The sequence below is a fragment of the Durio zibethinus genome, chromosome 1, assembly GCF_047325235.1.
Source record: "Durio zibethinus cultivar Kanyao isolate XHJ-2024 chromosome 1, ASM4732523v1, whole genome shotgun sequence".
In the NCBI taxonomy this organism is placed as follows: Eukaryota; Viridiplantae; Streptophyta; class Magnoliopsida; order Malvales; family Malvaceae; genus Durio; species Durio zibethinus.
In genome coordinates, this window is record NC_143162.1 from 35,566,213 (window position 1) to 35,589,852 (window position 23,640).

The window sequence follows — 23,640 nt, forward strand, 5'->3', positions numbered from 1 at the left end:
AATACTGTAGTTATGACATTGGAGTACATTGATTTTTCTTGAAGAGCTATAAAATTCTTATCCCCAGGGAGTAATTTGGCCAGACTAAGATTCATGACAATTTAACTTAGCCAGCTATAAGATTAGAAAGCTGATAGGTCAATAATTCTATAACTTGGCATAAAATCGATTCATAAGACCCATCCATCAGCTTTTCAGGACCACTGCAACTACAACAATAGACAAACATATATATTGACATCAAATTTGTTAGAACAAAAGTAAAATGACGCTTGAGAACGCGTGTTGCACCATCACTTTCTTAGAGCTTTAAATAGATTCAGACTTAATTGTTGCTCTAATTTCTGGGTAAAAAAATTTGGCTTTAATAATTAAATAAACATTTTCCCTTTCTTTTTTGGGTTTTTAGCAATTACTATTAAGTATCAAATTTCTCCACTAAGAATATACATAATGATGAAATGCCTTTTACTAAAAAAAAAATATTAATTTGCTATGTGGTTTGTCATTAGAATGTTAAATTTTTAATTTTAATTGCTAACTTTAACAAGAAAATATCAATTTATAAGAACAAATGTTAAAAGTGTCTTGTTGTCAGTAACATAACATTCACTTTCTTTTTGAACGTGGATTTTTCTTTTAAAAATAAAAAATAAAAATTCCCCCTATTATTTTGAAAATGATAGAGAATTGCTATTATAATTCATAGCTATGAACAACATTTTCAGTTTTCAGAATCAAAATATTAGTTACTGTGGGCATATTCTTATCTCATGTATTTGGAAGAGAGCATTTTTCACATGAACTCGAAGTCATCTAGCCAATTCAAATTCTTCAAGAACACAATGGGTATCTTTTTTCTTTGTATTGAAGGCAAGAATCAGAATCTCCATTTGACTGTCTGATGGCCATTTTGTAACCTCAGTTATCAGCTGGTATTCACTTGAACAAAGAGGTCCTAAATAAAATTAAAAAAATGTAAGTTAGTGTTTGATTCTGGGGAAAGGAAGAAAGAAAGAAAACCTCAATTTCCATGCACCCTATTGGCCTCTTATTATCAATTGCACACATTTGGCTGCTCAAATGCAAGTGAGACACTATAGTTTGCATGGTGAGATAATCCCATCAAAACTCTCACATTATCTATCCTAATCAAACAAAATTATTAAAACCAACTGTTTCATGCTGTTTCATATTTGTCCATTCTGCTCTCTTAAGGAAAGACACAAAATTAAAGAAGCTTCTGTGGGGAAACTGTCTGCTCAATAAATGTCATCCCCAAGTCCTTAACAGGGAGAGTGCATCAAACTCGCCAACAATTTAATTGGGGTGTTGAACTTAAATCGCTTGTTTTTCTAACTTTTGAATCAACCATAAATGAGTTGGTCCCTCCATGAAAAACAATTTTAATTGGAGCGTGTTGCTTCCACTGAATTGTCAGCGGTTGGAATGTGGCTATGCCTTTCTTGCTCTTGCCTTTATATGTGCGACTTTAAACTAGGACTCTTTGTCCAGTGGCAGCGCTCTTTATCTCTCGCTGTTTCTTGCTCTAGTTTGTGAATGACAATGGAAGCTGGACTTCCCATGCTTAACTGCCTCCTGCAGCACACACTACGGAGCCTGTGTTCATGTTCAGATTCTTCTACTTCTTCAAAATGGGTTTATGCTGTTTTTTGGAGGATACTGCCTCGAAATTATCCACCACCAAAGTAAGATAAAGAAAAAAAAAATGAAAGCATATTAGTAGATGTCAAGGCCAACAACCTAGATTGGTTCAGCAAAATCTTAATGTTAAACCCAAGTGATTATGAATTTGTCTAATGTAAGGTCCACTTAATGTCTGTAGATCAAATTGCTCTCTTGCAGGTGGGATTATGGAGGGAGTGCTCTTGATCGTTCCAAAGGAAACAAAAGGAACTGGTAATTCGATTAAATTTTTGTGGCAAAACAATGTTTCACTTTGTTCAAATTGTAAGCTCCTGACCTGATGGCTTTTTGTTTTAGGATTCTTGTCTGGGAAGATGGGTTTTGTGACTTCCATGAATGTGAGCGTGCTGGAAGTGGTTATGTAAAGGGGAGGTTTGGAGCTGATATTTTCTTCAAAATGTCGCATGAAGTCTATAACTATGGAGAAGGGTGAGAATTCCTTTGATTATAGCTGAATTCCTTGCAGAAATAAAGTGATGATTTGAAGAGCTTAATGGTGAAGTTAATGGCCTTTGTTTGCAGATTAGTAGGGAAAATTGCAGCAGATAACAGTCACAAATGGGTATATAAAGAAATCTCAAATGACAATGATCCTAGCTTCATCTCCTCATGGAATATGTCTATTGAGCCTGTAAGATAATCTGTACAGAAGCATATTTTATCCTCAACAGAATTCAATGCATAAGTGAATGTATTTTTTCTTGTAACCTGATTTTCTGGTTTTGTGATCCTATAAGCAGCAACCAAGAGCGTGGGAGTTTCAGTTCAATTCAGGCATTCAGGTTGGTAGCTACACAAAGTAAAAATATTAAAAGAGAATTCCAACTGTAACCGCCGGCCCTGCAATAGCCCATTAAAAATATTCATCACAGTTTCTCTTGATTTACAGACAATTGCCATCATTTCTGTCAGAGAAGGCATCATTCAACTTGGTTCATTTGACAAGGTCTCTCTCGCTCTCTCTTTTCCTTTTCTTTCTTCTTGTTAAAAAAAAAAAAAAAACTTTTGGCTTTAAGTCAGTCGATGAATAATGGATTTTCAGATTGTGGAAGATCTCAATCTGGTGATCAGCATACAGAGGAAATTCAGCTATCTCCAGAGTATTCCTGGTCTCTTTGCCATTCAAAGACCATACTTGCCAATCCAACATCCATACGTCCTTAAACCAAATAACCAGGTACTTGAAAACAATGAAACCACGTTCTGTCTTGATGACAAACGCCAGTTAATTGGAATAAAAAGATTGATCGATGAAAGACCTGAGGATTCTCCGATCAAATCCATCAACTTGGGTTGGAACAGCCCACAAAATGGTATTATAGGATCACCTTTTCGGTCAATTCCACCCCTTTTTCCTACTATGTCTTGCAGTTTTGGAGCTTTATTATCCAAGTTACCCTCTGTCATCCCATCTTATAACTCTATTGAAGCTCCTGACATAGCTCTAATCAACAATACCAATAATACAAGCCCGACGGTGAAGACTGATAACGGAGGCTCATTAAGTGAAGTTCAAATTGCTGTGACAAAAGCAGAACCTTCAAGTCTGTTGGAAGCTGCTCAAGAGGAAAAGCCAAGCCCTGTAAAAGCTAATCTAGTGGTACAAGATGGTGCAGTAGTACAACTAGGATTTGGACCTCTCAGAGACTGATGAGGCACTCTGAATCTTAACTAATTAGGATAATCAACTGTATTTATTATCAAAAGATATGATTTGCTTGCTTTAGCAATATCAGAGTTAGTTTTTTTTTTTTTTTTGCACCCTTTTGTTTTGTCTATAAAAATATTAGAATTATTAAATAAAATATAAGTAGCTGGCTGCTTATATTGTATATTTGACTCATCAACTGACCAATGCCTTTCAACATGCTTTTCTCGTTAGTTTAATACTAAAAGCAGGCCTTACACCAGCAAAGGTGCAGTTGATGGGGTGATGAAACTAATGATAATAGTATTTATCCATGCAGAATGAGACCATTTATCGTATTTGATTGGGTGGGGAAAAAAATGAGAGGAATGAAAAGCAAGGTTGTGATATGAAAGAGCTTAAAGCATTAAACAGAACAAAAATGCGAGCTTATAACTTAATAAAATTGCCAACCTACACCGTTGATTGTAGCTGTTTCTGCTTTCATAATCACAAGACAGATATTACGGGTTATGCCAATTGCCGAAGGCAACTTCTCCATAGGGGCAGGGGTGGGGTTCAGCCTCAATGGTCTACCCTTGTCCTTACCGGCCATGGTCCCCTGGAAAACCAAATGAAAATCAGGAATGACGATGGATAATTGAGCTTGGGGTGGGGATTGAGTTGTTTAGGACATTTGGTATCGGGCCCCCTTCCCTCCCCTCCCTCCCCCCCACATAGTGGATGGTCCCCAACCCGCAACTATTCAATATTTTGGGCCCTTACTGTAAATCTAAGAAAATGACTTGTGATTTATGTTGTGAGACATGGCATTTGGGCGAAGGGTCCCTTTTGTTAGCAGGCAAGATAGTAACATTAGTCTACAACACCATTATTTTGAGTCCAGAAAGACTTTCACAGGTTGCCTCCCCTACTTACAGTTTACAATTTGACAGCGGCCCTAACTGAATGTGACACCGTTTAAGGCCTCGTTTGGTTTTGTATTCAAAAACTGCTTTTGAATGATAATGTTAAACTACAAAAAAAAAAAAAAAAAAAAAAAAGCTTTTGAATTTAAAAGCTTGATTTTTCAACTCAAACAAAAATTTCTTCGAAATGTGCTTTTACAATGAAAAAGTACGTTTGAAATAAAAAATTATTTTATTATCTATATGTTTTTAATATTTTAATATTTTATATTTATTTTTTAAGATATTTCAATTATTCACAACTTTTTTTACAGTTTTTAATCATACTTTTTAAACATATATTTTTTTAAATTTAAATTTTTTTCAATCGCAAAAATAATGCTAAACAAACTCTAAAGACCAGATATCTTGCAAGAGTCTTAAACTTCTGAAAGTTGAGTTAGTTAGACTAGTAAGTTTTCTTCTTCTTTTTTTGTCTGATCAAAATAAAAAGAACTATGGCCATGATCTTGGACTACTAATTACTAGTTAGCTAGGTACCCATTTTTGAGAGTATTGATAGATAGGCAAAGCAGGATTGAAATGCCCTCAAGGCCCTATTCCTCATTAATTAATTGTTATAGATAAGTTTTATCCCTTTCATGCACCCGAACAAAACAAGGTGTCTCTCTGCTTATTGTAACTAGGCAAATCCGCAAAGGTTACAAAAATTCTCCCCCTTACCTTTTTTTCGGTTTGCCTCTTATTATGCTTAGAACCCAAGATGTCTAAACACTGGCCCAATAGGCTGCACCTAGGCCATGTCCAGACTCCTCGAGCCGCCATGAGCCTGGAAAAGGTCTCGTTCGTACACCAAGTTGATTGGAGGCATAAGATGATAACACTTGGCTACATCTTAACCATTGGTTTACACTATTCATGACAAAACATCTCCCCCATGATTCTCAAAACTAAAGTGCTTGAGTTTTATGTTGGTTGACATTTGATTTTGTTCTTTTATCAGGACGTTTGTTGAAATTGAATGTTAATAATGTCCGTACCCATCTTTTCTGAGTTTGCAAAAGATGTATATCAATCAGTACAATACCGGCTTTTTGAAGCTTGCATTGTCAAGTTTAGAAAAAAATAAAAATGAAGCTCCAAGTGTCTGATGTGATGAGGGAGATGTGCTTTGACCTGTTACTCTGTTAGCTCTCAGCTATGTCATGTTTATGGGTACTACACTCAAGCACAAGAGAAGTTGGAACTATTTGCAAAGAAATTTGCCTGTGACTAAAATGCAGTAAAGTAAATATTCCAGCTAGGTTCCTCATTTTTTTCTGGGTAAAGGTTACAAATCCTCATTATTTTTGAGTTAAAGAGTTATGCCAAATCTTAATCATATTTCAAGCTGAGGGACAGTTCAAAAATGGATACTGAAGTTTCCTCTAATACTTTCGATCCAAAAGTTGGGTATTTGGGATGCAGGAGAATAAAGTAGCTGTAAACATTTTAATATAATCGAGCAATTCTTCTAGCAAGCACACCAAAACATCCTTGGTGGACATTGAACAATTATTTCCTTAATTTATTGTTTTATGAAGTAGCCATTTATGGCAGACTAAAATCTGGAATTGACCCAGATTTTGCTTGTCATCAATACCAATCAGATTTAAGGCTTCCGAGGGTATTCAAAATAACTTCTGAACTTATGATTTTTCACCTCACTGTCAAAATTTGCTGAATAAATTGCAAGAATTTATCACCACATGGGTGGCATTGCTCATACATAAGTACATTCAAGCGCAATTATAATGATTACTGGCCACTTAAGTGAAAACCAGAGAAACTAATGTCATCTGCTGATATCATCAAGACACCAGCATTAAAGAAGCAATTAATTGAATGAAATAAACCAGCTTGAGCAGAGTAATATGCTTTCGAGCATGATTGGAGGCACTTTATCATAGCTGGCCTATAATTATCCTAGCTTATCCATTCATACAATATCTTCAACTTCTACTTTAAAATCATGCAAAACTAGTCAAATTAGCAGAAAGAAAATTTATTCAATTCATATGAAGCAACTTTAAAGCAGGATAGATTAATCAATTTTTAGAAGTCATTGCCAAATGATGACATGATATACAGAGTACAATAGAAATTAACAATGTTCTGCTTGTTTCCAAAATGAAACATGGATAATAAGGAAGCTATATATATAACTGCCATCTGAGTAACTTTTATAAAGCATCCATCTGTGGGTATGAGAATGAAAGAAACGAGGACTGCAGTATGATAAAACCGGGGAGAATATTAAGCACTGTCAAGCTTCTTTCATCCTCCCTGTAGCATCATCTACTGCATAAAATACCAGGCTTCTACTTAAGCACTGTTCTTTTTGCCTACACTTCCATGTGCCCAGAAAGGTTTAGCAGGAGTGCGCTTCAGTGCCTTCACTGCCAGTGGATTACCCTTGCTCTGCAAAACGAATTCAAGCAAGCAACCAGAACGTTAGTAACTTCCAGAGAAATAAGAAGAAAGGAAAAGATACATCACTTGCAGTGTGAGGGAAGTAAAAAAAAAATTTTTGATGAAATAAACAAATGATCATGCGTATGCTAACAATAAAAATAGGGGGGTAACAAAACCAATGTCACTAGCATAATCAAGAATATAGCAATGCAATATCGTCTTTTAATCATACCATCAAGCAGGTGCCTTCATTTATGTTGCAGACAGGGTAGTCATGCGGGCAGCAGCTGTAGTGGTCTTCACAACAAGTGGCAGCCTCAAGTGGGCAGCATCCCCAAGCAAAGCAGTAGTTAGAGTACTCGTAGACACAGCAGCAGGTATTGCTCTCGGGACAGGTGTAATAACTATCACAAACAGTAGGAGGCTTTACAGGAGATGGAGGAGAGGGACCAGGATTGGGGGGATTTTGACCCGTTTTGATGGGATAAGAGGCCTCCAATGCAATTCCACATTTGCCGGTTACGGTATTGGCCACATTTCTTGCCATCCTGATATAGCCTTCCTCTCCCCAGCTGCTGCCCCATGAGTTCTTTACAATCCAATAGTCTTTACCATTTTCTGTACCATATCCAACAGCAGTCACACCATGGTCTAGTTGTGTCCCACATCTTCCATCAAATACACCCTGAAGAACAGTAGACGTACATTATTCTAACTCCAAATTTAGAAGACATTATTGCTTCATGATCAAAGATGGCATTTACTAAATGGTGTTCAGACTTGATACGAGAGTAAGAGTAATTAGCAACAAAGCATTCAACCCATGGAGAACTAATTTTGTCAGTTTCAAAAGATTTCATTGAATTCTGAACGCCTATGTGATTTTACCAATAATATAATCCTTTCTTTCTATGGAAAAGGTTGTAAATAAAGAAGGGACAAGTTGACGACATATAGCAACATCAACTCCACAAGATCATTTCCCGGTTCCATTAAGCATATAATCATATGTGATCCCAGTATCATAGTCAATCTAAACTTATGGTCTCACAAAAACTAGTAATTTTGATGGAAGCAGAATCTTACTGATTGATATAACTGGAAACTCCTGCCTCCTGCTTCAATGGCAACGCTCACTGGTTGATTTGCAACTGCCTTTTTCAATGCTTTCTCATCATTTGGGGGAACATCTTCATATCCATCAATTGAAACAACATTGGCATTTTTCTGCAGGTCATAAAACACCAGAGTTAGTAAGGAAAAGAAATTCTCTCCTATTGTTCAGGATAAAATTCTATCTTTGTTCCCTTTTGAACTTGAAACTAAATACCTACCCGGTAGGGGTCACATCTGCCATCACTACCGGTGTAAGGGTAATCTTCTTCGGTGTCAATGCCACCATTTTTTATAATGAACTCAAAGGCATCATCCATGAGACCCCCATTGCATCCTTCATTGTAGGATGTATCACAATCCACCAACTCCTGCTCAGAGAGTGAAATGAGTTCGCCTGTAACAATTTGGTTTATCCCTTCCACCCCAGCAATAGTTGAGAAGGCCCAGCAACTCCCTAGATTTAACATTGAATAGTCAGTAAAATCATCTTATCAAAACATTTAAGAACAATTTAATATAATATGAAAACAATTCTTATTCCTCTAATTTAGAATTTATTGGATTCTATTAATTCATTAAGCAGTATTAATGTACAAACTACAAACGTCCAGCCGACATCCCTTAACACGTGTGCTCTCCCATGATTTCAATTTTCACAGTGGAGTAAGCCCTGAACCTTCGTGCCAGGCACCTTAATCCTTACCACACCAAAAGCAGCCAATTCGAATATTGACACATCAACTCAGCATGTCGACTGATGAGCTGCGGCACCATCCAAGGTACTTTATAGTAATTTACAAAAAAAATTTCTGATTAATCGTGTCAGTGTTTGAGTGGTCCATCTAACCAAACTACAAAAACCAGAATTCATGAAACTCCAAAGCATGTCATGATTCATGACTTATTCGCCCCAAACCAAACCCACTCAAGCAAAGATTCCCTCAGATCAGGACAGAGCCCAGGATCCTTCCCTGAAATCCTCTGATATGTTTTCTTTGTCCTTGAAGATCCAAGAAAATTTGTTTCATCATACCTTTTTCAGTTTTCACAGTTGGCCCAAAATTGCCACACACTCCCAGGGTATGTGAAAAAAATAGAAGAACAGAAAAGCCATAATTCCATTTGACAGGAACAAAGAAAAGCCATAGTTCCGGAACGGTTTCTTGTTCATATGGACAGAATCTTCCGATCAAATATAATTGGCTCAGATAATTACCATTTGACAAATAAAAGACAAAAGCAATTAAAGCAGATAACTAGAATTAGTATTACTACTCTTCAACCAGACAAGACAAACATCCATCAAAGAAAGGTACTGAGAGAAACATTGACCCAAATAAACTTAAGATCAGAAGACAATAATCAATAGAGGGTTAAAAAACCTTACCGCAACTTCCCTGATCTTTGACCGCAACAACAGCCCCCTTTTCCCTCCAATCAACGGAATCGGGCAACTCCTCACCGAGAAGTAGCGCGTATCGATCACTCCTCTTGGAAACCTTCCTGTTGGGTTTCTTAATTCCCAAGTACATGGAGCGGTACTCCTCGTTGGTCAGATCGGCAAAACGGTTCAAACCAACCTTAAAACTGTGGCTCTCATCCGCGTTATGTTCATCGATAAACCTAAGATTATCCTTAAAAATCTCAAATCTCCTCTCTTTCTCTCCCAAACCGTTGTACGCTTTTCCATGCTTTACAAGCCACTCCTCGTACATGGCCATAACCTCGTCGTCTGTTCTCCAACTGGACTTTGACTTGTCAAGATGGGCTTCATCGTAGGATATGATCGACATGTCGAGAGATGATGCTAAAGTGAACATCATCAGCAAAAGCATCGCCATAGTTGATCGCTGTGAATCCATATTGTCTGAAAAAGGAGAAAAGGAATAGTATTTTTAATGTGTGGGGGAGAAGGAAGGGCAGCGACGATGGGTTTATAAAGAAAAAAAAAAAAAAAAAAAACTACCCCAATACGAAATTAGGTAAATTCAGTATATTACTACCTGGCGAAGAAATAAAAATGGAAAATTAATAACTGGGTACAACTATTATTTTTATTTATTCTAGTAGATTATATCGAAAAATTTTGAAGATAAAAGGAAGCTGACAAGGGAGAACAGCACAGCCAATAAGCATGTGGATGAGATGTGATCGGTTGAGGAAAGAAAGCAAAAGACAGCAGCCCACGGGAATCATAACCCATGTAATAATTCAGACAGCTGCTTCCATTGACCGCAGTTAAAACATATTTCTACCAAGGTGTGATTGGCATGGTAAACTAAATTGATTTGCAACTTTGTTTAAGGGAGTGAATCAGGATTGGCCACGTAGTTTGGACTCGGAAATTATCAGTGTTTTTTTCTCAGGTGAGTGGGAGACTGGGACCGGGGCATCTGTCTTGGTGTAGGACCCAGCGGAAAGTTGGAGGAATGAGTTTCGCATTTGCATCAATAATTTCGCCCCCTCATCACATTTCTCTTTCAATATTTGATCAGAGCCAACTATTTGAGTTGCTCACGGATTCTCATTTTCTTTCGTTAAACAAGTTCAACGGAAATATCATAAAGATATTTTTATGAATAAATATATGTTTTTCATTTTTAAAAAATGAAGTAAATAAATTATTTAATTTTTTAAATTAAAGTAAAATATATTATATTTTATATTTTATAATAAATTATTATAGATAATATATTTAAAATAATTTTAACAAATGATCATTGATAAAATTTAAATTTAAAATTTTTGTTATCTCATAAAATTTTATTAATCATATTTTTTAACTTTTTTAGTTCAATTCTTGACCTTAGTTTAATATCTTTAATCTTCTGCCAACTTGTTCCTTATTTATCTTTTTGGTTGTATTTGGATTTTGGATGCGAAGGTCAAATGCATTTTGGATATTGTTTAAAGGGAAAATTAAAATTCTAACCCAAGGATTAAGACATTGTTTCATTGTCCGGATTCTTTTTTTTTTTTTAAACATTGTCTGGATTCATTGAATCTGTATAAAGGGAAGGACTTCAAGAAAAATTCATTATTTCTAATTAACCATCTGATTTAAACAAGTACCAGTCCACTCTTTTACCTTGACAAATTCAAAATGTAAATTTTTATTTAATATTTAAAATTATTATAATTACAGTTACAATATTTTACCTATAAAATTATCTTCAAAGTTGATAAGAAAATTTATTTTCATTTTTCATATTCTTTTCGATTTAAAATGTTTTTTATTTATTTCTTCTCCATCATCATTTTTATTTTATTTTCCCTTCTAAGTCCAACACGTAATTACGTAAGAAATAAGAACTAAACATACCTAAACAATAATAAATGCACCGTATCAAAACCTTTCAGTTCAAGAAAAAAAAAAAAACTTTTGACCAATGGGATCATATTTTCTCATGGCACACAATAATTTTAAACAATAATATTACTGAGTTATGGGCGAGAAAAGACGCCCACAGATCTCTCCCCCACTTGCAACTTCACATGTGAAACATTTTGGATTATTAATATATTAGAATTATCGATTTGTTCGTTGGAGCTGAATGATTGTTGCCAATTAGTGCTAACTAATACCAAGACCAACAGTATTTTTTTTAAGTTATAATTACGATTAAATATTATATTTATATAATAAATTAAATAATTAATTAATAAATTTAAACATAATTAATATCATAAAAATATAATTAAACAATTAAAACTATAAATAATAAAATTTAAATTTAAAACTTCAAAATTTTATGATTTCTTTCTTATCTTGAAAAAATAAAATAAAATAAATAAACCTCATTGACACTAACAGCAACCGTAATAAAAGGGCAGCAAACAAGATATATATATATATATATATTTAATATTAAAGCCTATAGTTTTCTTTTTCTCCAAGAATTTGAGAAACATGATAGCGACATTATTTTTGGCTCAATCGACAACTTGCTCTAAATCCAAAGTGCACATGTTAATATTGATAGAGATAAGATAAGTTTTCTTCAATATATAATTACTTAAAAAAAAAAAAAAAAAAACCTACCATATATATTATTTTTGTTGATTACTTTAAAGAATAAATTAAAAAATTCCAACTTGATTTAATTTCCTATCGAATACTATATGTGATTCAGTCAAAGGCAAAATATTAAAGTCATCAAAGACAAAGGGCTGTTGTAACTTGATGGATTATCACTTTTAGGTATTTGAAATTTTGAATACAGAAAAATAAAACAATATCGACATTGACCCCAAAAAGGTTATGGGCCATAGGATTTATTCTTTTATAAATGTTGAATCTGTAATATTGATTCAGATACATGCAAATTAAAATGGGACCTTTTCTATGTATGACTTTTTGGACAATAAATTGATAATGAAATATAGCAACATTAGATTATTTTTGGATGAAAAATAAATTATTTTATAAGATATAATTTAATTATTTTCAATGATTTAAAACTATTAAATACTTATCAAATATAATAATATAATCATTATAGGTAATCTTCACGATTTTTTAGATAATTATTTTATACCAAATGCCACTTAAATTTGTTAGTAGCTAGTGGTTGGTATGATTTATTTGCTTTAAGGTGTATCGTATAAATGGTTTTACTTATCAAACGTTGTTCTTGGTTTGTTAGTGCGTGGTTGGTAGGAGAATTAAGGAAAATGTGATTGAAAATTTGTTTTCAAGTAGTGAAAAAGATAATTTTATTATGTGATGACTTAGTGGGGCCATTAAGGATATTTGTTTAAAAACTTTGGGTATATTTGGCAGAGAAAAAAGATCTTTCATATGAAATAGAAAGATATTGCTGTTATTTACTAATACATAATTATATTCAAATGCCACATTTATAAAAGAAAAAAATCTAAAATTTATATTAGTTAATCTATACAATCATTTTTAAAATTTGTATTTAGTAAATACGAGTTTTAAATTTTAATATTTACATTTTTTATCTTAAATTATAACTTTTTTATAAAAAAATTTAAAAAATTATTTTACAATATTTATTAATTTGAGTAGTAAAAAATTTAGTTTCCTTTAAATAAAATCTGAGTTTCAAATTTTACTTATCTAGTGAGATTTAATCAAATTTAATTATGAATTAATTAAAATTTAAAATAATTACCGTATACTGAAAAAATCTCATACAAAAAAAAAAACTTTGGATAAGCTAAGTCTCTTTGGATACCCTTTTCATAGATAACTTCCTTTCTAAGCTTTAAATGTCTAAAACAATAATTATGCATGGCAAAGCAATCACTAGTCAAATTTCTATGATAGTTTTGAAAAATGGATAAATTACAGTTGACTTTTGATTCCTTGAATATTTGAAGGTAGCATGTTGATTGCAATGCAAGAAAAGGAAAAAAAAAAAAGGTTCCATCACATACTCAATAGTTAATGACTTCTAACTTTACGACATGAAAATTATAAAAGATATAAGTACATGTTGAGAGTCGAGAAATAAAAAGAATTATCTTATTTATCTTACCAAATTTATATAAAGTATTTATATTTTTATAGGACATGTAATTATTACATAAATTCAAAAGTTAATTAATTAATTAAAATATGAATTATTACAATTAAACCAATAATCACATCAATAATTTTCAATCTTCAAATTTATAAATGTTAAAAGGGTAAAAAGTAATAGATCTTAATATTCATACACCTATTGTCCAAAAGTTATTAGTTCATAATATTTCTCTATTATATTTTCTTTGTTTATTTTTTTTAAGATATCCCAAAATTATGTTACTTTTTTAACATCTAAAATTTTATATATTTTTTATATTTTAAAATTATTTGTTATGATTATTTTTTATTTTTTGACATTAAAAGTCATGAAACTTTAATTTTATAAAAAAAATTAATTTTAATATTAATAACATTAAAGTTAAAAATTTTTTTAAACCTCGTGAAAATTAATACTGTTCAAACAAATTAGAACAGAAGGAGTAATAATATATGTATAATTTAAAACTAGAATTGAGGGGAAGGATTGATAAGGCCATTTGAATAAAATATGAAATCTCCATCTCACATTTTATGATGTATAAGCAACAAATAAGAAAACTTTCTCTTTCCAATCTTAATAATATAAATTTAAAAAAAAAAAAAAAGGGTGAAAGATAAGACATTGACAAAGAGGAAAGCAGAAAGATTCGAAGCAGGTGGTCCAATCAGACGAAGGGATTCCAAATCCTAAAAGCTCAAAAAAAAAAAATAATGGGGATGGAGAAATGAATCTCTTGTATTTAAGGAAAAGATACATTTTATCGCCGCCCTCATTTAAGTGCCCATAACAGGCCCATGATGCAGAGTAATGAAGCAACTTGAATATTCCAAAAAAACCAGGTGTAATGTTAGGTGTAATACGCAACGCAAGCCTCCAAAGTCTATGATTTTTAGCCAGCCAATTGCAGTTTCTCTTGATATTATTATTTCAGTTCGTTTTGAGTACGGGCTATAGCTGTGGCCCCCTTTGCAATGGAGGGATCAAAGAACAATTGTACTAGTTTCAAGGATTTCACTTCTATAGCGACTTGTATAATTTGTACATAGACAGTGGCATGATGATGGGCGGAATTGGAGGATAACAACGTAAACAAAACTAAAACGACTGTCTATACTGCAGAGAATCCATCTTTAGTCTTCCCTGGAATCTAATCCTTTGTCATTGTCCGAAAGAATCCATCTCCCTTACGTCTTTTAAGCCGACATTCATTGTTGAATCCTCACCAAATAATAATTTATAATTTCTCTCCCTCATTTTTTTTTTCCTACTTTTTCTGCTGAATTTTGTTGGTTATATATCTTCTACTTTGTTAATCACAACTACCAGTTAATGTTGAAGTTTTTTCCCGTGCAATTTGGCAATTCAATTGTGCATCCTAAAACTCCAAGTCAAGCTGACAAATATCCAAACGTGCCATATTGACAACGAAGATTTCTAGGTCATCGGCCCACCAATTTGGTGGATCAAAGGCCATGGGCTAGAAGCTTAATTACCTTTCTAACCTCACCCAACAACATTGGGCCGGTTTTATTGTTTTTTATTTAATTTTTTTTTCGGGCGATTTTGAGAAATTTGGATGCTTCTTCATTTCTGAATGGGTCCCTTCGGCTGTCTCGAATTTGGGCCGCCTTGTTTGGTGGGTGCAAGTTCTTGGCGAGAGTTCTACACTTTACAGTTTCCCTTTGATCTTTCGGGCACCCAAAGGCCGAAACCAAGTGTTGCTTTTCAAAAGAAATTCTGCAATAATTCATCAAATCAGACAGCCGCGTCTTTCTTTCATTATTGCCAAATTCCAATGTTAGTTCCTTTTCTCGTTGTTGAGACACGTTTTTTTGGTACCGTGTCGTTCAAACATGTTAGAAAAGCATATATTGTTATTAAATTGTGAAGAAGAAAAAACACGTTTCTTATGTTGTAATTTTGATTGTGATTTTATATGTAATCGGGCCATCGCATTCACATTTCAATTATAAATTAACATTTAAAGTAAATAATTTCGATTTCTTTATGAAAAATAATGTGGACTTTTGTTACAAATCGTCCACTTCTTTTTAACTCAAGTGCTATCAATTTCGGCATTAAAAATGGTAAAAGGAAAAAAGATCGACTAATCTATTTTTACATTGAACAATTTTTTTTTTTACTTGTTATTTTGTTATGTTTAAAAAAAATCATATTTATTATTCAAATTATATTTATTGCATGTAGTTAATAATTCAATTAATTTTCACAATTATTTTTTAAAATAAATTTTAACAAATTTGTAATTTAAATATCAAAATCTATAAGAAAAAGATTCTTTTAATTATTTAAAAATAGAAAAATTTTTACTATTTTATCTAATGACAAATAATATGCTTTCAAATAAATCTAACATTTGTTTAACTTATTTTAATTAATTTTTATTTTGTTTCATATTAAATTTAAAATCATTAAATTTAAACTATAGAGTTAAATGAAGAATGTATTAGTCACTAAGGTTATAAACAAATTAAATATAAATGAACATATGTATGTTTATTGTTTATTTATTTATTTTTATAAGTGTCCAGGTTAGATTCGTGTTTGGTAAGAAAATTATCTTATTCATTCGAGTTTAATTCATTTAAATGATAAGATATTTGTATTTGGTTCATATTAAATTCGATTAAATTAAATAAAATTTTTAAAAATATTAAATAAATATGTTCATGAACATATATAAACAAATACATTTTATAATCAAATAAATTTAAATAAATAAATCTTAATGAATATAAATGAATCTTAAAATAAAATTAAGATAAAAGATAAAAATATAATTTTATTAGTTTTATCATAAGTAAATAGTAAATGAATATAAACAAACAAATTTTAAATAAGTTTATTCATATATATAAACCAACTAAATAGACATATGCTTGTATTTTATTTATTTAATAAACAAATATTAAAATACCATTTAAAATTATTTATTAAATTTAATAAACACTTATAAATAAATAAAAATTGAATATATTTACAATCGATTCGTAAAAATCTTTATTCATGTAACCTCCATTATTCACCCTTACATTAGTAGTAGAATCAAAAAACTTTACTACCTTTTTAAATAATAAAAAATATATTTTCTCGAATTTATATTTTATTTTATTTTTATCCTTGAACGGCCACTTTCTTTCTAAAAAATTTCATTAAATAGATATGAACTAGTTCCTATTGAATGCAAAATAAAAAATTTGTTAATTAACCCACCATTTAAGATACTCCTAATTGATTTAAGAAGATTATAAGGAAATGGAGCAAAGTTGAGCATATTGAAGTATTGATTTTAATTTCACACGTTATTGCCTTAATGGAATTAGTTTTACTAATAAATACATCACATTTGCATTTAATAATTATTATAAATACATCAGATTGGGTTGGTTTAAGCATTCCTATCTTCATTGGTTGGGATATTGAGCAGAGATGGATTGACAATACCCCTTGTTTTGTTTAAGTAGATAATTGACGGATTAGCAGTTCTCATTGTCTCCATTGTCTATTCTATTGTCTGTATTATGTACGACTACGCTGATTTTCATTCTTTCAATGGAAAAAGAAAAAGAATAATATCACCAATAAAATTGAATTGACTACTAAATTGAAACATTAACATTTGAATGTAACAAAATCAGTTTGAAATTAGATTGGTATGAACATTTGCAGTCATTTTTGAAATTCTTTTATGCATGGAACTTTTTGAAATTTCATTTTTCAGATTTATTAGCAATGTTTTTTTTTAAAAAAAATTTTTTCGAAAAGGATATGTTTTTTTTAACGTCCAGCTGTGATGAACGAAGCTAAAGTCATAGGGTCTAAGCCTTTAAGACTGATCAGAATTTCAACGGGATGATATCATAACAAACGATGACGAAGGGACCAATCGAACGGTACAAAACAAAATGTTATAACTATTATTATTTTAATTAAATCAAACGGCTGTGCCCTGTGGGGGCCACTCTCATTTCTATTGAAGAAAGAATCCCCTGTGACTTGTGGGACGACACTTTGACGAAGCTTCCGGTTTCCGGTAAAAGAGATGAGGTTTCTTCTTATGGGGTCCCACAATGACTTATTTATTTTATTTTATTATTGCAAAAAAAGCGGTTAAAAGGTCAACTCTACGTCTCTACCTCACTGTCTCCAACCCACAAACCCCCCACCCGTTGCCAAATTTACCCAGCTATCAATCTAACGGCTAATCACGACCTTTTGACTTTGTGCCTCTTGTTTTTTTCATCATTTCAAAACGGTCTTCTAAACTGGTTAATCCCGTTGCCACGGAGCCCCAGTTTTTGAAAAGAGAGCTGGTCAATGTGCTGACAAATGTTTGAACACGTGGAAAGATTTGATTAGAAGGTGAGTTTGACGCTAATATGTAACTGACGCGACAGGTCGGTGACCCAATGCCTTGCATTGAACAGGCATCAGTTTGACTCGAATCCTTCGCTTCTCTCCTTTTATCATAATCATCTTTCACCTTCTTTCTTTGCTTTTTCTTTTTTGCTTTTCTTTTTCATCATTATTTCAATTGATTTTCCCTCTTATTCTAAGTCAAGTTTTTTCTATAAAACTGTTTCTGCTTTGAGTTATCAAAATTGTGGGCGTTGGGGGACTTGGGGTTCTTCTTGGATGAACATAGATGGCGGTGAAATTGATGACGGGATATGACGGTGGTAATAGTTTTGCTGGGAAAATGGAGGAAACTGCTTTGATAGAAGCTGCAACTGCTGGGATTCAAGGAGTTGAAGATTTGATAAGATTGATGTCTAAAAGTCATCAGGTTTACAATCAAGATGCTTCTTTTAATACTTCTTCCCCGTCAGGTTCAGAGCCAGCTTTAGAAATCCAAGCTGTTACAGATAAGACTGTTAATTCCTTCAAGAAGGTTATTTCTTTGCTGGATCGACCCAGAACTGGCCATGCTCGATTTAGACATGCCCCTCCCATTCCTCTCCAACAAGAAGAGAAACGACAGCAACTAGATTCACAGCAATCTCGGCAGAAGATTCAAGAGTCAGGGAATTGTTCCGTTCAAGTAACCAAAGATCAGGTGTCTGCTTTTAAGCCTTTTTGTCCTAACCCAGGTCATAGGTTGCCTCCTTTGCCTCATAATCACCACCAGAGTAAAATCAGTCCTCTTTTGGTGGCAAAGGCTGGTCTTATGGAGAGAAATGAAGCTCCTAGTACTATCAACTTCTCATCTTCGCCTCCTTTGTCAGCTGGGAATTCTTTTATGACTTCATTGACAGGGGATACCGATAGCATGCAGCCATCTTTCACTTCTGGCTTACAATTTACTAGTCCTTCCCACGTCCCTTCCTCTGGTAAACCTCCTTTATATTCCTCTTTGAAAAGGAAGTGCAATTCCATGGATGATGCTGCTCTCAAGTGTGGATCATCCTCTGGCCGTTGCCACTGCTCCAAGAAAAGGTTGGTTTTCTTCTCTTTGGTTATACGTACAATTTCCTTCATTTAATTTAATTTGGATGGTTTAATTGATTTGGTCCTGAAGTTCAACCTTTTGATTGAATTTTTATTATGTAGGAAATCAAGAGTGAAGACAATCATTAGGGTTCCAGCTATTAGCAACAAGATGGCTGATATTCCTCCTGATGATTATTCCTGGAGAAAATATGGCCAGAAACCAATCAAGGGTTCTCCTCATCCAAGGTGTGTAATTTTTTTCTTTTTTGCACTCTTTAATCAATCGAAAATCATTTTTGGTTTTCAATTTTTTTACCTTTCACGTTCAAGTTACCTTGTTTTTGTCGTGGGCTCTTTACTAGTTGTTCACCCGTTTCTGGATTGACCAAAAGCCTCCAAATAATAATTCATGTTAGCATTGAATGTTTTAGTTTTCAAATGCAATTGTCATATTGTTGGTTGGCGATTTAATTGTCATTGACTTTATTTGTATTGCACATTGAATTGCCTACTGAGTTAGCCCATTTGTTAGGTGTATGAGTCCACTTAACTCAGTCCCTTAGTTTCCCTAACCCGTTTCTTTGGGCTATTTCAGGGGCTATTACAAGTGTAGCAGCGTCAGAGGCTGCCCTGCAAGGAAACATGTAGAGCGAGCTCTAGACGATCCAAGGATGCTGATTGTAACGTATGAAGGAGAACACAATCATAGCCACAACATCACGGATGCCCCAGCAGCTTTGGTCCTGGAGTCATCTTAGTCCCACCACCTCATTCAATGGCCCAGAAATGGTCATCAAAATTGAATCAGACCCGTCAGGGCAAATCTTCAAAGATCATGCTATCTGTAGGGTTGATCAGACTTTGGATAGTCAACTTAGAGCCAGGGCTATGACTCCAACAAAACAAGAAGATTGATTAGTGGGTACGTTAGCTGTTTAAAATGACAATATAGGATTCCTTGTTTTCGGTTTTGGGGCAAGAGTTTGTTCGGACAAAAAAAAAAGAAAAAAAAAAAAGGCATAGGGTAGGAGATTGTGGATTTGGTGGGAGTTGAATGATTCGAGTAGTGGGGGTTTTTCTTTTCATCTTTCTATTTGTTAATGTTCTTATACTCAATTACCAGAATTTTTTTCCCTTTCATATATATACAATATGGTGGTGGATCTTGCTGAAGATGCTCTCACTTTAATTTGTTCCAGTGTCCACTAAATCTCTGAATTCTGATCCTTCGTCCATTATTTTATATTTGAAGGCAAATGGGTGTTGCAGTCAATGAAAAGATAAGAAAATTTTTTTTTCATTTCTTTTTAACAAAGGATGGTGTCTTGTTTATGAAGGTTGACTCTGGCAGTGTGATAAAGAAAGAAAAGAAAAAAAAAGAAAACTGTGCGGTGGTTCTTTTGCCAGCTTGTGATTGTTTCCAACTCCAATTCTGTGACTTTGTGGACAGAGGATGCAATCATGGATTTTGGTCGGATTCTTGGAATAGTGGTAGGGAATGTAGATTGTTTTAAGGGGAGGTGGGTGGTAATGGTATACTGCTAATGGTTCTTGTGACAGCCCCATTTCAAATTGGACAATAATAGTAAGCCAAACTGGCCGGTCTGGTGTGTTGATATATTGTGCCCACACTTTTTTTTTTTCCTTTCTTTCACTTTCACCATCTGATGTCTATTTTCTTTGCTTTTCCCAAGTATCTCAAACCGAGATTTTAGAATAGCATTTCTTATTTTCTTGTTTTTCTATTTTACGGTTTGACGTTGCTTTGTTTTGGTCAAACTTGAACTGTAATCTTGCTACTAATCTTTTTCTGCTTTTCGTTGTATTTGAATTTCGATTCTATCATTTTTCTCCAAAAGAAAAGTCGCACCATTTAATTTACTTATACTGCAAGAAGGATCAAAGTTTCAGTATTCCAACTAATCCTTGGATGAATATGGCCTCCTCTTTGGAAATTTTTTACTTTTGTGAAATGGGCTTGGTCAGCATTAACATTGTGATGCTATTTTAATTCCATTAATTAAAATTCAAATTTTGATAGTGTCAATTAAAAAAAAGATGTGCTTTTGAATTTCTTCATTTATGGCTGTGTAAGTATTTACCATGTTTAGTTTTCTTCACTTAGGAGGCTTCTTTGCCATCGTCTAAACTAAACAGGAAACCTTTTCTCAAAGTTGGTCATGTTCACTTTTAACAAGATGTTTTGATACTACTTTCTCGTTTTGAGAGGATTGAATGATTGATTTAACCCGTTTCAAGTCAACCTTCCTTTTCTTACCTAAAATCTGCATTATTCATCAACAAAAACTAAAAGCAACAGATTAAGTTCAAAATCAAAGTTTTGAGCTGTTAAACTAATGCTTAGTTAATTTGCCATTACAATTGAGCTGTTAGATTGTCAATTATGAATATTATGGTGAAGAGTTCATTTTAAAACTCAACGTAGAGTTCTTCAAATTTAAAGTTTCAAACACATTTGGAATTCAATTCAGTTTTCAGACATTTAAATCATCCTTGTTGCAGGTTGTCTTATAATTGTGCAGGCAACTCCAGACAAAATGCTAGTTTTTCATGCTTTTATCTCTCTTCATGTCTTGTTGTTCAAGCATTGATGATTGAATTTGGTCAATCAAACCTTTCTTCATAGTAGGAAAGGGAAAGGATGAATCTCAAAGACAAAACTTTACTTTGAAACCAAGAATTAAATAAAAGAGTAATGTGCTACAAACCAAAGCACTTTGATTTCTGTTAAGTTATCACTTGCACGTAAACTATTTCTTAACCCTGAAGAAAGAGCGTCACGTTTTCAAACCGAGTTGTAATGTGTTAACTAAAGTAAAGAGACGTTGCAGCTAAGTACAATGTTCCCATGAGTTTCCAACCTTTTCGTTGTAAATACATTCATCAAATTGAGTAGAGTTAATGTCCCCAAAAAAAAAAGAAGAAATTAGATTTGAAAATGATAATCTCAAGTGATCCTGATCCAATCAGAAATCTCAATATCATCAACCTGGCAAGCCCTCGATGGGTCGATACCTTCAGCTCAACAAAGAGCCCACTCCATCATCGGCCTTTGGAGTTTGGTGTATTGTTATGGAGCCGGCCATTACCACTCCAAGATTCATTCATATAGATCAGGGCTCAGGGCATGAGTTATCCAGTTTAGTAGGGTCCATTTCCCCACCAGTTTAGTAGTTAACAGGCCTAGACATCTAGCCTATTACTTTTGAACCATATCCGGATTTTATAAGCGACGCCTGCTGGATCAAAATAGAAGGTTCATCGGTAAGAATATATTTATTTGTGTGCAATCACCTTCCTCCTTGAGCTAGCAGCCTAGCATTTTTTATTATAAAAAGGTTCGGGTGATGGAGTTACTCCATTCTAAGGTCAGATACATTGCTGATCTCGATAAGAATTTATATTGAATTTGTAATCATTTATTAAGAAGATTGTTAATAGTAAAAATTAAATTTAAATATTATAAATAAAATAATTAATTTTTACTAATTCAATCAAATTTCATTAGATAGCTTGTTGAACAATAAAACAAGCATGATCTTTTCATGATTGTATTAGTGTTAGTATTTTTTAAAGAATAAAAGTAAATTAAATATTCAAATGCCAGAAACATTGTTGAAGTTTGGCACAATCAAAGGCCTTTTCACCTAAGTTAGTAAATTGACATTTTACCATCCCATTTTTAAATCAAATTGTGCTCGTTTTAAGTATAATAATTTAATTAGTCGAATGCAAGCCTCGGGTATGGCTTGTCGGTGAGCCTAGGCCCTAGTGACACAGGATGGGCCGAAGCTCTTTTGTTCTTTTTTTTCTTTATCTGTGTGTAATAATCTGACGTGACTGATGCTTTCGTAGTATGAAACATATATAGTACGTAAAATAATAAAAAAACTGGAGGAAAACCGATGATCTTAAGCTCGAGAGTCCAAATTGCATGTGCTTCAATTATGTGTGTGAGTGGATGTCATTTCGATATATTCAGCATCTTCTTGATGTCGGAAAAATTTTCCAATTACCCGTAGATGAAGAAGAACAGGAAGTGCATTCATAACAACTGTAATTGACTTTTAATCCAATAGATTTTGTCTTCTTTATGTACAATTCAAGTTTTTTTTTTTAATCCTTGAAGAAGACTACCAAGGTGACCAACCATAAAATATCTTTCAAGGAACTTAAGGAAAATCACAGATATTGCCATAATGATTTTAACAAAGTCTTACATTAAGGAGTAGTTGAGCTTTTAATTTTTGATAATTTTGAATATAAATAAAATTAATAAAATAAAAAATTATAATTGCGTACGGAAATATAAAAATTTTTGAAGCCCTCGACAGTAAAATTCTTAGCCATTGTTGTTATCAAAGAAATAAGGATTAGGTTAAGCCTTTGAGAGAAGAAAGTCTGAACCATTGTTGCTATCGAAGAATTGGGTGAAAGTTTAGGAGGCATCTTTCTTTTTCTCAAATATCCTTCATTCTAGGCTTTAAATGACTAATTAAATAAGTTCAACAGGAACATCCAAATTATTAATTGAAGATAAACCTGAGTCATTGATACTTGAATTCTAAAAACGAGACAACCTAAAAAGATGTTGAAGAGAAAGGAGAAGGTGAAGGTTTTACAAGTGAAATGAGATCCTTGCCAATCTTATCCGCCAACTAATTTCCATTAGTAAGAGCAATAATCAAGTTCCACACCCTTGCTTTTTTTTTTTCCTCCAAATTCCAATTGATTTATTTTTGGGTCGTTTATTGACTATAACAAATTGATTAAGAGTCAAGAACCAAAGAACTTTTTA

At 33.1% G+C, this 23,640-nt stretch overlaps 3 protein-coding genes across 5 annotated transcripts; 2 read left to right on the forward strand and 1 right to left on the reverse strand.

The window, feature by feature from the left end:
- Positions 1–1,496: 1,496 nt before the first annotated feature.
- Positions 1,497–3,539, forward strand: LOC111311357 (uncharacterized). 2 transcript variants are annotated; one of them, XM_022910732.2, is made up of 7 exons: positions 1,497–1,709; positions 1,867–1,920; positions 2,005–2,136; positions 2,230–2,338; positions 2,448–2,489; positions 2,597–2,653; positions 2,750–3,539. In XM_022910732.2, the coding sequence occupies exons 1-7, from the start codon at positions 1,561–1,563 to the stop codon at positions 3,356–3,358; spliced, it is 1,152 nt and encodes a 383-aa protein (XP_022766467.1). In that variant the 5' UTR covers positions 1,497–1,560; the 3' UTR covers positions 3,359–3,539. The 2 variants fall into 2 exon arrangements, with proteins under 2 accessions (XP_022766467.1, XP_089623041.1); XM_089766915.1 differs by having other exon boundaries at positions 1,498–1,709; positions 1,847–1,920.
- Positions 3,540–6,321: 2,782 nt separating this feature from the next.
- Positions 6,322–10,041, reverse strand: LOC111312585 (cysteine proteinase mucunain-like). 2 transcript variants are annotated; one of them, XM_022912982.2, is made up of 6 exons: positions 9,837–10,041; positions 9,221–9,700; positions 8,052–8,287; positions 7,804–7,944; positions 6,950–7,402; positions 6,322–6,723 (listed from the first exon to the last, which is right to left on the reverse strand). In XM_022912982.2, the coding sequence occupies exons 2-6, from the start codon at positions 9,693–9,695 to the stop codon at positions 6,628–6,630; spliced, it is 1,401 nt and encodes a 466-aa protein (XP_022768717.2). In that variant the 5' UTR covers positions 9,696–9,700; positions 9,837–10,041; the 3' UTR covers positions 6,322–6,627. The 2 variants fall into 2 exon arrangements, with proteins under 2 accessions (XP_022768717.2, XP_089623400.1); XM_089767274.1 differs by lacking the exon at positions 9,837–10,041 and having other exon boundaries at positions 9,221–9,737.
- A 7,573-nt stretch (positions 10,042–17,614) lies between these two features.
- On the forward strand, positions 17,615–20,019 carry LOC111312587 (putative WRKY transcription factor 7). Its single transcript, XM_022912983.2, has 3 exons — positions 17,615–18,827; positions 18,942–19,067; positions 19,417–20,019. Exons 1-3 carry the CDS (start codon positions 18,037–18,039, stop codon positions 19,577–19,579), a joined length of 1,080 nt encoding a protein of 359 aa, XP_022768718.1. The 5' UTR covers positions 17,615–18,036; the 3' UTR covers positions 19,580–20,019.
- The last annotated feature ends 3,621 nt before the right edge of the window (positions 20,020–23,640 follow it).